At 37.6% G+C, this 15,549-nt stretch overlaps 1 protein-coding gene across 1 annotated transcript; it reads left to right on the top strand.

Annotated features, from left to right (window-relative positions):
* The first annotated feature begins 560 nt into the window (after positions 1–560).
* Positions 561–14,931, top strand: LOC140153367 (gamma-butyrobetaine dioxygenase-like). Its single transcript, XM_072176100.1, has 5 exons — positions 561–1,217; positions 5,359–5,464; positions 8,641–8,840; positions 9,655–9,821; positions 11,861–14,931. The coding sequence occupies exons 1-5, from the start codon at positions 595–597 to the stop codon at positions 12,025–12,027; spliced, it is 1,263 nt and encodes a 420-aa protein (XP_072032201.1). The 5' UTR covers positions 561–594; the 3' UTR covers positions 12,028–14,931.
* The last annotated feature ends 618 nt before the right edge of the window (positions 14,932–15,549 follow it).

The following is a 15,549-nucleotide window of genomic DNA, read 5'->3' as shown; positions in this document are numbered from 1 at the left end:
TCAAAACACTGTAGGCTACCAGTATCACGCTGTATAAATGTTAGTAATTCCACAGGATATTTATAGTCACATTTTCTTTGCATGAATGCTTGAAAGGGAGGACATTTTGTGTTATTGGTATAAACGTTTTAAAGAAATCGATTTTTCGAATATATCGGGTCACTTTACTTTAAGAAGTATTTTTTACCACTTGTTTTTTAGAGTGTATAATGTAAACATATTGGCCGTGACCATTTTCAAATGGTCACGGCCAATATTGTACCGGAGCATACCGGTATTTCCAAGCTGGGCATGCATCCAGTTTTGTTATGCATCAAGTAGCTAATACAAATCAAAACATTCATAACCTTCAAACTGCATTGTATTCACGCGATATTGTGCTCTATGGTTAAAGGCCATGGTTTGATTTAGTCAACAGTAATTTTACTTCCAGACTCCAATGAAAAGCTATATTGATATATATCAGAAAAACAATTTTGTTAGGATTATGTTACCATTATTACCGTTCTGCTTGATAAATGATGTCGTTATAAAATTAGATTCGAAAACAAAATTGTTAATTTGTATCGCTTTTTTCATTGCCTGATATGAATCATGTTGTCGTTACAAATTCCGGGGTTAATTCGTTTACATTTTCGCCAGGCATGTTTGCGTGTTCCATACAGTGCAACAACAACAAGAGGTTGTAAAATGGCTACATTTACACGAGTTGAACTTGATCATCCTTCTCGGTCTTGTCTTTTAAAACATGATGACGGGAATCTTATTGGAACATATCCTTACGTGTGGTTGCGAGATAACTGTCGATGTGACAAATGTTTTCATCCTTCTTCACGTGGTCGGCTTGTACTCATGGCCAACTTGGACCCTGATATCCTTCCAGATGTAGCAGAAGTACAGGACCAAACATTGAACATCAGATGGCCTGATGACCACCGCAGCCAGTTTCCACTCTCGTGGCTTAAAGAGATGCAATTTTCCGATATGAGTGAGGATCCCGTGAGCACACCAGTTCGTCAGTTTTGGGGTAACGAGATGCAACATAAAATACCCACGTTCTCATTTGCTGATATCCTAAATAATGACAAGAGTCTCCATGATTGGATAGAAGCATTGCAGGTTCATGGGTTGGCACTCATCACAGACGCGCCACACAAAGAAGGAGCAGTTCTTGAAATAGGGAAAAGGATATCATTCTTGAAGACGACACATTATGGGTGAGTATATGACAACGTCTGGACAGTGGTGGCGCCAGATATTTTTTCGGGGGGGGGGGGGGGGGGGGGCCGGGCCCCCCCCTGGGGGGGGGGGCCTTTTCACCTAATTTTGGCTAAAAAGTGGCTTTTCATCCCTCTTTTCAATTTTTCTGGGGAGCAATGGGGGGCAGAGCTTCTGTCTGGGGGCATTACCCCATGCCCCCCGTAGCGCCGCCACTGCGTCTGGATCATAAATTCATCATCAAATTATGTAAGCAACATAAATTAGTTACATAGGAACGATCTATCATAATTTAACCAAAATACTCATTCAACCGTATTTACATAATATATTTGGCGATGTTACCTTTGTTAAGATACATTCTAGATGGTGCAAACTATTCTTAATATCACTTATTTTTGTACCGACCAAAATGCGTCTTAATTTTGTGACCTTTTTGCTTTAACTCGAGATCTATACATCGCAGGTAGACCAACATACCGGTAGTTTGTTTGAACCATTTTGGTCAGAAGGAATAATTTGGTGCGGTTTTGAACAATCTCTGATCAAGTTTGAAATTAGACTAGAGGCAAATGGTGGTCATAGACCACAAACCTAGCTGGGGCATGTTGGTGTTGTGGAGGTATCTGACCCCTGCAAAATGTTCCAAAAATGTTCCCCTGTCATGAGGTTTGTTGTCACCGAGTTTTGAGTCCTGTACTCCTCACAGATGTCCAGAAAATGCAATTCTAAGATTTGACCCAGATGACCTTTGACCAGACCCCTGCAAGATGTTCCATAATTCACCCCTGGTCATGAGTTGTCACCGAGTTTGAGCCCTGTACCTCCTACAGATGTCCAGATAACGCAATTCTAAGATTTGGCCCCAGAATGATGTCTTTTGAGCTGACCCGTGCAAAATGTTCCAATATGTTCCCCAGGTCAATTGCAAATCCACAGCAGGGTTGCAAATATACCATATGTCACTCGGAGTGCGACAATTTGTACAGATAAATTTATCACAGGTATTTTTTTTTATTAATTTGACCATTCGTCTGCATATTACCAAATATAACCCATTTTGGGCTACCGTTTTTCCGCGAAGGTCATTTATGTCGACAAATTGTTCACAAATCCACAGTAGGGTTGCAAATATACCATATGTCACTCGTAGTGCGACAATTTGTACAGATAAATTTATCACAGGTATTTTTCTATTAATTTGGCCATTCGTCTGCATATTACCAAAAATAACGCATTTTGGGCCACCGTTTCTCCGCGAACATCATTATGTCGACAAATTGTTCGCAAATCCACCACAGGGTTGCAAATATACCATACGTCACTCAGAGTGCGACAATGTGTACAGATAAATTTATCACAGGTATTTTTCTATTAATTTGACCATTCGTCTGCATATTACCAAATATAACCCATTTTGGGCTACCGTTTTTCCGGGAAGGTCATTTATGTCGACAAATTGTTTGCAAATCCACAGTAGGGTTGCAAATATACCATATGTCACTCGTAGTGTGACAATTTGTACAGATAAATTTATCACAGCTATTTTTCTATTAATTTGGCCATTCGTCTGCATATTACCAAAAATAACGCATTTTGGGCCACCTTTTCTCCGCGAACATCATTATGTCGACAAATTGTTCGCAAATCCACCACAGGGTTGCAAATATACTATACGTCACTCGGAGTGCGACAATGTGTACAGATAAATTTATCATAGGTATTTTTCTATAAATTTGACCATTCGTCTGCATATTATGAAATATAACCCATTTTGGGCTACCGTTTCTCCGGGAAGGTCATAAATGTGACAATTTATCAAAATAATTTTATAATGAACGCTTTTATGGATATTTGCCAATACAATATACCGTACATCTGACATGTACATGGTATATTAGGTATGCTAGGTGAATTCAAATTTGCCATCAAACTGCATCATTTTATATATCAAATTAAAGCAGCTCTTGAGCAGGGGTAGCGTTTTAAGGGGTCTTGGGGTCCAGGACTCCTTGATTTGGCAGGTCCCCGTGATTTGGACCCCTTAAATTTTGCCCCTTTATTGGCCAATTTGGACCCCTGGACTCAGCAGGTCACCGCTAACCCTGCTCTTGAGTAAACAAAGCCAAAACTGAAAACCTTTTTTTCATAGCACTTTCCGTAGCAAAGTTACATCTTGTCAAAGATTGACTTTCATCAAAAAGATTCAGCTAGCAAAATTCCCCAAAACGGCATTTCGGGTGTGTTTCTAGATCTTAGTCTCATTATGATAGCAGCTTTTTTTAATGGAACTGCTATCAAAATCCCTCTAAAATTCCTTGTGCGATTGTCTTATCACCATAAAAAATCATATATTTGGGTCAAGTGAAGTATAGAAAACATATTTATGTAGGTTTCCTTCTTCGGCCAGTTGTTTTAAATTTCTATGTAAATATGCATTTTGTCGGCGAATTTGGCTGACTAGCAAATGTGTTAACTAAGGTTTGCCTGGGATGAGTACATCATCAGGTTGTAGTATTAAGCTACAAATTTCAAATGTTTGAGGACTTGTTCTCATTGCTTACCTGTGTTTTCACATCATATTTTGTAGTCAAAATGATTACAAATGTGTAATTTGCAATCATTTCCGACGGCTAAGTAAGATGGCCTTGAACAGGGATCTCTGATTTGAATGCACACTAACCAGGGCCGTGACACTCGTATTCAATCCCTGTATATCAGTAAGCTTAAAGACGAAATACCTAGGGAAACTGGGGAAAAGTGGAACATTTTTTTTTGTCCAGCCCAAACAGGATTACGAAGCAAGGCAAGGCAAAACTTATTAAGGTTTACAAGATACATATTTGGTGCATACGCACCGATATTAACCTCGCGCCAATCAGGCCGTCTTCACGTACTAGAGGTAAAGTTTGACATATCAGATATCGCACGACTCTGTGGTATATTTGGTTAACAAGATAGAGGGTTAAATGCACAAAGTGCTATATCTCATTAACCAATGATCCTACAGAGATGTGAGCACTGACTTTTTTGTTCTTTATGACCAGAGGAAAAGTTTGACATATCGCACGACTCTGTGGGATATTTGGTTAAAAAGATAGAGGGTTAAGTACACAAAGTACAAAAAGTGACTATATCTCATTTACCAATGATCCTACAGCGATGTGACCACTGACTTTTTCGTTCTTTATGACCAGAGGAAAAGTTTGACATATCGCACGACTCTGTGGGATATTTGGTTAAAAAGATAGAGGGTAAGTACACAAAGTACAAAAAAGTGACTATATCTCATTAACCAATGATCCTACAGAGATGTGACCACTGACTTTTTTGTTCCTTATGACCAGAGGAAAAGTTTGACATATCGCACAACTCTGTGGGATATTTGGTTAAAAAGATAGAGGGTTAAGTACACAAAGTACAAAAAAGTGACTATATCTCATTAACCAATGATCCTACAGCGATGTGACCACTGACTTTTTTCGTTCTTTATGACCAGAGGAAAAGTTTGACATATCGCACAACTCTGTGGGATATTTGGTTAAAAAGATAGAGGGTTTGGTGCATAAAGTACAAAAAGTGACTATATCTCATTAACCAATGATCCTACAGAGATGTGACCACTGACTTTTTGTTCCTTATGACCAGAGGAAAAGTTTGACATATCGCACAACTCTGTGGGATATTTGGTTAAAAAGATAGAGGGTTTGGTGCATAAAGTACAAAAACATGTGCAATTTCACTTAGTTGCCAGCGGAAGAAAACGGGAAGATTACAGTGGTTTGTTGCCAGCGGAAGAACCCGAACGATTACAATACCTAGCTGGGGGGTGTAAACCCCAGCTAGGTAAATCCTGTATGATTTTTCAGGAACATAACTCTTTTGGAGCAATGTGCATAATTTGTTGCCACCAAAAGGTTTTTTCTGGCATTTCAAGGTCTTTAGCAGAGTTATCATGTGCAAAGGCTTAACGTTTCCGTACTGTTTTTGCATGCCACTTATAGGACACCCTTTTATTCCAAAGGTGTCTTATAAATGTGTGCCAAACATCGCTTGTCTCCCAATATACCTGTCAAAGTCGCTCCCCCTTTGCAGCTTGCCAAAAGTTAATATGTTTTGTTTTTGATTGGGTCTTTTCAGGAATACTTTTCAGGTTCTCACGAAGTTTGAAGCAAACAACCTCGCTTACACCAACGCAGAGTTAGGACTCCATGTTGATCTGCCATTCAATGCGTACCCACCAAATGTAGGAGCCAATAAGTAGTATTTGTGTTCTTTTGTATTGTATTATTTGTAACACACAGACCATTGATATGACACCATTTCATTAAGACTACGGCGCAATTACAGATGGCATAAAAATAATGAAAGAAATAACAAAATAACAAAGTCACTGAAAACAATGCGAGCCAGACTAAACTCAACCCAGAAAGTATCGAAACGATTATAGATGGTCAGATATATCGGGAACTGAAATATAAAGCAAAAACTTATTCAATGTAGCTTCCCAGCAAACACAAAAATGTTTTAAAAACGTTTTAAATAAGTTATATTATGGCTTTTGGTTTAGGTAAAAACGTTTAAAATAACATCAAAATGTCGGATTATATAAAGGTTATGATAACGTTTTAAAACGTTTTGCATGAAAACAAACTACAACAATATTTTTAAATGTTTTCAAAAAATGTTATTGTAAACTAGTTTTGCAAAAATTTTTGCCAAATATTTTGTCAATAGGCCTACTTAAATAACATTATTTTAAAATATTTGAACCCAGCAAACACAGAAATGTTCTTAAAATGTTTTTTTTTTTCAAAACATTTTTCTAACATTTAAATGTCGGGTTATATAAAGGTCATGAAAACGTTTTTAAAACGTTATTGCAAATATTTTGGGCAAACATTTTTCGCAAAATATTTTTTCAACCCCAAAATAACTTTCTGTTTAGAATGTTTTGTATCAAGTTTTCAAGAATGTTTTTGGAATGTTATTAAAACGTTTTTATACCCGTTATAACCCGACATTTAAACGTTTTCTGTAAAACATTTTGGTTTGCTGATCAGTAGATTATCAAAAAATGTTTTTTAAGGTTATGAAACCGTTTTATACTCTTAATATACCCTTTATATAACCCGACATTTAAACGTTTTCTGACAACCTTTTATAACCTTTTGCGAATGATATCGAGAACGTTTTGTGTTTGTTGGGTTTCTCCTGCGCATTTTGATACCTCTTTTGTTTTAAAGTAGCACTTTAATAGCTCCTATTCAAGCCAATGCACCGTTAGAACACTGTTTAAAATTTTGCTGTTTAAAAGAATGTTGTTCAGAAAAGTAAACAGAGTTGTTCAAAATCAAAAAATTGGAGCTTGATTGTTTTAAACAACAACAAATGAAAAGGCAAAATAATCAATTTAAACAGAGTTGTTTAAAAATGCTAATTTACCGCCAAATCGGCATTTTAAACATCGAGTTGTTTAATATTATTTGCATAATCCAAGATGGCCGTTTTGACAAGCATGCATGTGTGGAGAGAAGCGAAGGAATTTTATTGAACTTTATACAGCAAGTGTACAAGTTTTAGGCCTGTATCGCTCTCTATTTATGTAAATGTTTGCTGTGCACAAACTGGAAGCAATTTTGTGATCCACATGTGGTTAAAAAATTGATACTATGCCTGTAAGCTTACTGTGTTGTAAGATACAGTATGCTTGTACAGGTAAGCTTATAGTTAACATCAGCAATATTATGCTCAGTTTTTTACCACACAGATCACAAAATCACATTCAGTTTTAGCAGCAGCATGTATACATAGAATAGCGAACGATTTCAATGTAAAACGTGTACACATACAAGTAAAATGTTTGATAAAACGTAAACAACATTCAGTGAATAAAACATATTTTTAAACAACCTTCTTTAAACAACCGTTTACAATTTAAACACTGTTGTTTAATCTAGGCTACACAACTAAGTTGTTTAATTATACCACTAAACAACAGTTGTTTAAATCTTGGTCAACATTTTAAACAACAAACTGTTTAATAATTAAACAATTTTGAGTTGTTTAATTTTTAAACAACTATTGAGTGATTCACCTGGTAACTTGTGGTTGTTTAAAATTTTAAACAACTTGTTTAATTTTATTTTAACAGTGTGCGTTCGTCGATTATACATCCCCTACACACACACCCCCACATAAAATCAAGACAAAGGGCATCGATGTGCTCTGTTTACTTAATACATGAACTTTACTTTATTTTCCACCTTCGACTTCCAACTTCAATACTTAAGAGGAAAGCTAACAAGGCAATCAAGCCTGACACCACCTTAGAAGGCCTTCGGCGCATCCTGCTCAGGAAATGTCGAGACATTGACCAAGGAAAGATAGACATCTCATTGAAGTTCAGAGCATGCGACGACGAATCCAGGCAGTGATAGACAGTGATGGTGGGCACACCAAGTATTGAGATGTCAGCAAAAAGAGTTCATGAGATATTAAAGTCAGACATAAGTAAAGGGTAGCAAGTATTGAAGTTGGAAGTCGAAGGAGTAAACTAAAGTAAAGTTCATGGTGAAGTAAACAGAGCACATCGGTGTCCGATCCTTTGTCTTGATTTTGTGTGTGTGTGTGTGGGGGGGGGGTGTACACGACGAACGCACATGGCTTGAATAGGAGCTAAGTGCAACTTTCAAAATCCGACTTGAAGCCACTCAAGCGCCCATAACTCGACCAAATGATATCGTATAGAGCAACAAAAGAGGTATCAAAATGCGCAGGAGAAAGCTGCGCTTTATATACATTAAATAAGGTTTTGCTATATATTTCAGTTCCCGATATATCTGACCATCTATAATCGTTTTGATACTTTCTGGCCCGGGCTTTCTGGGTTGAGTTTATTTGAGGTACATTGTACAAAATGTGTTTGACGGCTTTCTTCAGAACTGGTAGAGAAGCAGATTACCGTACTGTCAGATGGTATTGAGTAAGTTGTCCAAGCAAGCAAAACATACATGAAGTAACACAACAATTTTGTGGCTGATGTGGATTGATTATGACTGAATTTTCAAAATTTATTTGCAAAAATTGTTCAGATTTTCCCCCAATTTTTCATGCTTTCTGTTATTTTTAGGGTCTTTTTTAGCCTCTTCCAGAAAAAAATGATAACAATTATTGAAAACCACGTTTTTGTGTTGTCGAAAGGTTAATATTTGGTAAATCTTTTGAAAGAAGGCATAAAATATGTGTTTTGAGGGTGTTTTTGGTGGCATGTATGGGTTGACAAGATTAGTCCAAATCATTTCAGTGCTTATTTGAGCGTTTATGCACCAGGCAAATTATGTCAGGGTGTTGGTACCCCCCCCCCCTATAACATGGAGTAGGCTACAAGTAGGCCTATAACTCACTTGTTTTTATTAACAGATTCAGATGTTGCATTGTATTAAACAAGTACACTCGACTGGTGGAGAGAATCAATTCTGTGACGGATACAAAGTAGCTGAAGACATAAAACACGTTAACCCGGAAGTGTTTCGTATTCTTACTACCATTCCAGTGGATTTCAGAGACTATGGAACGGAATATAATGTGTACCACGTGAAACATAGATCACCAATAATACAGTAAGTCAGAAAGGATGCGAAAGAACGATCAATAATATTCCTTGTGATCATCGCATAGTGCCGAATAGCACGCAATTATAAACCGTAAGCGGCCGCATCACTTTGTATTATTCTGTCTACAGAGGACGGGACAATATACAGTAAGCCAAAGAATTAAGGTACCAGTTATGTAATCACCCCTGTATATCCTTCACAAAGACAGATATGTCAAAATTAAAACAAGCAGCCAATACTTGTACTCTGTAGCATTGATTTAAGACTTATTTAAGATTTATTTGTTGAAATTAGCTGAGAATTAAAGAAACGTTGATTTAAAACCTAAGGAAGAAACGAAATCAAAAGCTGCACTTTTGCATTCTAATCAATGAAAGCACGACGCTAGTTTTAACGAGCTCATCAATGGAAGCACGGTGTGTCTTTATTACATGAACGATTTCAACGAATGAGGTCTTAAATTCGATCTAAAAATGCAGCTCAGTATTGGCTGTTGGTTCCATTTATGACATATCTGTCTTTGTTTAGATAGGGTGAACATAACTGGTACCTTTAATTCTTTTGCTTACTGTATATTAGACAGGACAAGCGGAAAACCGAAATCTTGAAAGGGCCCGGTAACGTAGCGTCTTAGGGGCACGTGTCCTCCATGGAAGTGAAAATGTTTAAAAATCATCATAATTATATCAAAAATTACCATGATTACCTCAGTCCCCCAAAAATCGAATGACTCACACTACGTCACCGAAAAGGCAAGGCCCATTGTCGATCCAGTTGTATGTTGTCAATGGATTGTTATTATTAATATAATCTAATATAGGCTACTTCCAGATGGACGCTACAAAGCCATCAGCTATAACGACCAAGTGAGAGCACCGTATATCCAGATCCCAGTGCAAGATGTATACAAAATATACCAAGCCATCAAAATGCTTAACACGGAGTTATACAAGGAAGAAAATAAAATCCAAATCAAATTAGCTGAAGGTATGTGCCGTAAAAGTTAAAACATTGTCGCAAGCCGAAATGCGCTAGTTGTTCTAAACCATCTGATGGTAATTCGCACTACCTGAATATCAATAGCCATCTGTGTCCAATGAAAGGAAACTTTAAAGATCAACGAGAGCTTTAAACAAAAACAAAGTCTAAAATCGGAATCTGAAATATACCCGAGATCAACATACCGAGGGTTCAGAACCAGAGAGCCTTAACTCACTTTTTGGCATTTGACATATTGACATAATGAATATGATACAACGTCCGGTTATATGACCAAATTTGAGTTAAATCAGACGTTTGTAAACATGGTAAATACACTGTAAAAACAGTGTTTAGCGATTAAACACTTTTCTAAACACAATTTTGCCACCACTTTGTAAACATGTTTAAAAGCTAAACATCATGTGTCAAATTTCTCAACATTGGTCAGTGATGGTGTTTAATTTCTAAACATCTGACATCCATATTCTAAACATACCGTAACGTTTCTAAACACATTCTTGCCACCACTTTCTAAACACTGTTTTTACAGTGTAGGTTTAGTTCGCAAAAATATTAAAACTTGTTTTTCTCTTAATGGTATTTCTTGAGTTAACGTATTATACAGGAGCGTAATTATTAAATATCGTATAATATACGTCTAGCCCTTTTCTATTCACAGATTATCCATTGTATTCCTTTTGTTTGAGGTTCGTTGCCTCGACCATTACCTAGAGTAATGGAGGTAGCTAGCTGCCCAGAGACCGTTATCAACACAATAGCTCAAGATAACGGTCTCGGGCAGCGAGCTAAACAAAAGGAATACCATGGACATTCTAGAAACACTATGGAAAGGATCACAACATACATAGAATCTGAGTTGGTTACTAGTCTCAGATAGAATTTTGGAAAAAATGCATTTACAGCTCGATTTAAATGCAAATGTTACATGGCAAGAGAAAATTATAGAGGGCTTCTGCAGTCCGTATAACAGTAATTCATATAACACCACTGGTGCTCAGTTAGATTTATGCAAATTACACCTTAATTAGCATAACGAAGTAAATATTCATAAATAAAAGTAACCCGTTTCGTTGAATGTAAACTCAGTACATGTATATAAACTTGCCATTGGGTTTTAGAAGGGAATCTGCCTTTATTCTTGCCCAACCCAAAACGCTCAACGGTCCATGCAAATTAGCTGCTAGGCAAGAACCCCGGGATACTACCCGACCAGGGGAGCTTCATAAACTAACCTGCGGTACTCATTACAAGTCAAGAGGCTGGGGTGCAAAGCCTTACTGTGACCTACCCATAATGGGGAGCACCATTGGACACAACGTTACTAGGTCTTTCAAATATCTGCTTATACTCACATTTTTCTAAGATATAAATTTCATGGTGTTGAAACAGATGGTAGTCAAAACTCTAATTTGCATTATTCATTTAATCATTTGAATAACAATGGTCACGGGGTGAATAAACTCCAGCGGATTAAAGCAAGTGAATAACCTACCAAACCACCTCAAATACAATTGTCAATAATGAGATCAATTCTGTATTGATTTGATAAAATCACTTGCATTTGTCATTAAATAGACTCGCACGCAGGACACATGGGAAGAATATTACACTATCTCGAGGTGTTCTTATTTTGGGAAAAACCCACAACTTTTACAAAATAATACATCAGTTTTTTTCATTTTGTTTTTTGGAAAATGAATACACTTTTACAACAAATTCGTTTATTTTTGCTCGCCGTATATGTAAGATAAACGGTTCAAAACAGACCATCACCATAGATAATCGGTGTCTTGTTGAGCTATGGTTCGCATGTTAGTCGCTCAAGGCTCGACCCCTTCGGGGTCTCGCCTTCCGAGCGACTAACATGCTCACCATACCTAAACAAGACACCGATTATCTATGGTAATGGTCTGTTTCTCACCCTTTATCTACTACCTATAGGAGTTTCCTTTCAAACTTAATTATATTCGCGGTTGTGTAAAAGTTTACAAAAAATAATTACTGCGAATTTTGTTTTCACACAGGAGACATAGTGAGTTTTGACAACCAGAGAGTTCTTCATGGTCGAAGTGGCTTTGTTGTGACAGAAACCAGTGAAAGACATCTCGAAGGCGCGTACATCGATTGGGATGAAGCCTGTTCTCGGATGAGAGTCATTCGTGAAAAGATGCTCAATGAGGAACCGCTGTAAATAATGATATTAATGCCACTGTGTATACTTTCAGTCATCTGGGATTTGATCAAATTGTTGTTAATTAAATCTGGTCAACCAGAAAAACTCACTTTTTGGTTAGATGGAATCACCGACGCGTCGTTGCGGCCAAAACTTTTGGCCTTCAGCTGGGTGGATGATTTAGAGTCATCCGAGGTCAATCGATGAGGAAGTTGCTCTGATGACCCGATGATCCGATCACAACCATGTTCACTCTAACGACCCCGCTCCTGACGACGTTGTCATTTTGGACCGTGAACCTCGTTGGTTTGAACGGAGAGTCAAAGAAGCAGAGTGGGTATGAGCCGAAGAACCGTCCCTCAACATTTGTTAAGGTGGGCTTACACGATGAAATTTCCATTGCAAGGCCCATTACTTAGTGGGTGAGATTATGTGCTCACTGACCATGAAGCTATGCAATTGATCAAAATAGACGAAGCAGTGTTCGGCCTTACAATTCCTTGAGCGTGGCCATAGGTTTGGGATATACTCAAAACATAAGTAGTGGTTAATGATTTTCGTATTAATATCAAAATGGCTCATGTGTTGTCCTGAAAGCAAAAGATTGCCATCCTCTCCTGTATATCTATACAATTTTCCATAAATAAAAGGCTAAGGAAAACTAAGATCAAAAGGGCTAAACACCACCACCACCAACAACATAGGCCTACAAGTGTATTATAATGTAGCATGTGCACACATTTATCATGTTGTGGATGGTGAATCAAGCTGGTCCCTACACATTCCCAAATGAATGCAGTGACCAGCCGGTGTTCACTCAGCTGATTGGCTGAAGGCGGTTAGATTGCATGCAACAACCTTGAAAGTAGAGCATGTCTCTACCTTTTTGCCTGTTGCTCGGGGGATTAATTTGCCGGATGCTTGGGGATTAATTCCTTGCAAATCCAAAATACACGGAGCAATCTTTTTCCAAGGTCTGTGCAACAGGCAATTGCATGGAAAATTGCATCGTGTAAGCCGGCCTTTACATGGTTGGGATCGGGTCATCAAACAACTTCCTCATCGATTGACCTCGGATGATCCTAAATCCTAAAAGGTTTTGGCCGCAACGTCGGTGATTCCATCTAACCAAAAAGTGAGTTTTTCTGGTTGACCAGATTTAATAACAACAATCTGATAGTAATGCCCTTTGTTTGTGGTAAAGCAACTTCAATATTGTTCAACAAATATTATAGCTACAATAACTCTGTACATCATCATTATATATAAACATTTCAAAGAATCAAGACGATAGATATTCATACGAAAATATCACTTTATTAATTGGTGTCCGTCCGAGCTACCCAACCAAACTGGATCAGTGGAAGAGTGATAGTTTCCGTGGTTGGTTTCAAAAATGTACGTCCTTCTGTGTTTAGTTTTTTTTAATGCTTTGCATATTTTCAAAACCACACTCTATATTTAAGTGAGCACACTGTAATGGCTAATATTTATAAGTATAGTCTACATTATCAAATTAGATCACAACATGCACAAACCACCTAGGCATACTGGTATATAAAAGGAGTCAGTATATTTCCTAGGGGTACCTAATTGATTGCCTAAGTTCCAGATACCGGTGTAATGGTAACACTAGGTATGACTTGCCGACCAGAATTGCGTCGTACAGGAGTCTTCCCTGCACTAGTCATCCATATCGGAGGTAATACCAGCGGGGGACGGAATTCACAAATACTTTGTTTGGACCCTTCTTCTGAAGAGTTGTCGCTCAGCTCATCTTCATGATGTAGCACGTGAAACCGCTTCTTTCCAGACGTGAGTGTTTCTCGCATGTACGATGGTCGACGATCACGCTTATGCTGATCATGATGGTGGCTGTTCAATGTGTCACCAACTTGAAGTGAACTCCGTCGCGAAGTTGTTGGCCTTGATCGATAATCTAAATGTTCATCTGAATAGGAAAATTTCACTCCTGATTTATTTCTGGTAGGTAATGGAGGACTAGAGAAAGGCACATGATCTTTGAGCTTATGAGAAACAAGAGCTGAAGACAGTCTTTCCGCAGTGATAGTTGTATCACTAAATGGTGGATGAGAGCTCTGACGTAATAGCATGTTGGGGGTGTCAAGTCTCCGATTTAAAGTTGAAGAATTGAGGTGCGACCAACTTGGAGAACTGTCACTTCTGTGCCTGTTGCTTGGAGGTGAGTTCGGGGCACTACGCGGAAACTGTAAACTGCTGCGCCTATTGTCTGTTGGGGAATTAAGGGCATTCCCCGGGAGATTCAAGCAATATTGAATCGAACGTGGAGGTGAATTAGGGGCACTACGTGGCATCTGCAAACTTCTGCGTCTGTCTGTAGGCGAACATTGTGAAGTACTAATCGATTGTGGAATTTGTAAGTGTTTGGGTGGAATTCGTCGACCAGTGCGCCGTGGGACTGGACTCCCAGGAGCACTACATGATGCCGTCTTGCACGACGACGACGGCGAACAAAGAATGTTGTTCGACATGTTTCTCAATGCAAGAGTAAACTGGATGGATGAAGTCTCAAAGATGTCAGGTTCTCTCTCCCTCTCTTCATAAACCTGCAATAAGATATAATGCGTTTACTTTAGCAAGACGATTCAGAGCCGGATTTACCACAGGGCAAAACAAGAATCCAAAATAATGAAAAGTTGTGAATAGCAATCTTCAGTTATTAAGGTTGGTCTGAACCCTGGAATTATGGAAACTTTCGGACCTCATAACTGCTAAATTATTAGTCTAAAGAATATAAAAGTATACATTTTTAGAATGGAAATGACTTGATGAATTCATCTGTGAGGTCCGATTTGGGCCAAAATGCTCATTTTTGGAGAAAATCCCAAAAAACAGGTTTTTTGGCCCAAATTTTTTCGCGCAACGTAACAAAAAAATTATTTGGCCAAAAAAAATTTTTAAATTATTTTTAAAAACTAGATAAAAATATCTAGGACCCGTATTGAAAAATTTTCAAAAAAAATCATAAAAAAGCCTGATTTTCGCTCAAATTTCAAATAATTTTGGTGAAGTTGGTCAAAATTAAAAAAAAAAAAATACGGGTCCCAGATATTTTTATCTAGTTTTTAAAAATAATAAAAAACCTGTTTTTTGGGATTTTCTCAAAAATGAGCATTTTGGCCCAAATTGGACCTCACAGATGAATTTATCAAGTCATTTCCATTCTAAAAATGTATACTTTTATATTCTTTAGACTAATAATTTAGCAGTTATGAGGTCCGAAAGTTTCCATAATTCCAGGGTTCAGACCAACCTTAACTTGCAAATTTACTAACGTCAAACAACAAAAATATAAATCTAATTATACATACGTGATCTAATCATAAGCTGTCATGGGATACAGAAGACGAAATCTTTCCAAACAGAAACACATGATATAGTGGTATTTTCTTTAGCTGTAGAATTCTTGATGTGGATGCTGCTACGATAAGTATTATCATAGGATGCCAATGGTAATATGAACTTCAATGAATTATACCCGAAATGTGGTTAAAATAA

Source organism: Amphiura filiformis, chromosome 5 (assembly GCF_039555335.1).
Source record: "Amphiura filiformis chromosome 5, Afil_fr2py, whole genome shotgun sequence".
Classification (NCBI taxonomy): Eukaryota; Metazoa; Echinodermata; class Ophiuroidea; order Amphilepidida; family Amphiuridae; genus Amphiura; species Amphiura filiformis.
Note: the sequence above shows the minus strand (reverse complement) of the source record. Positions and strands in the feature narration are given on the sequence as shown.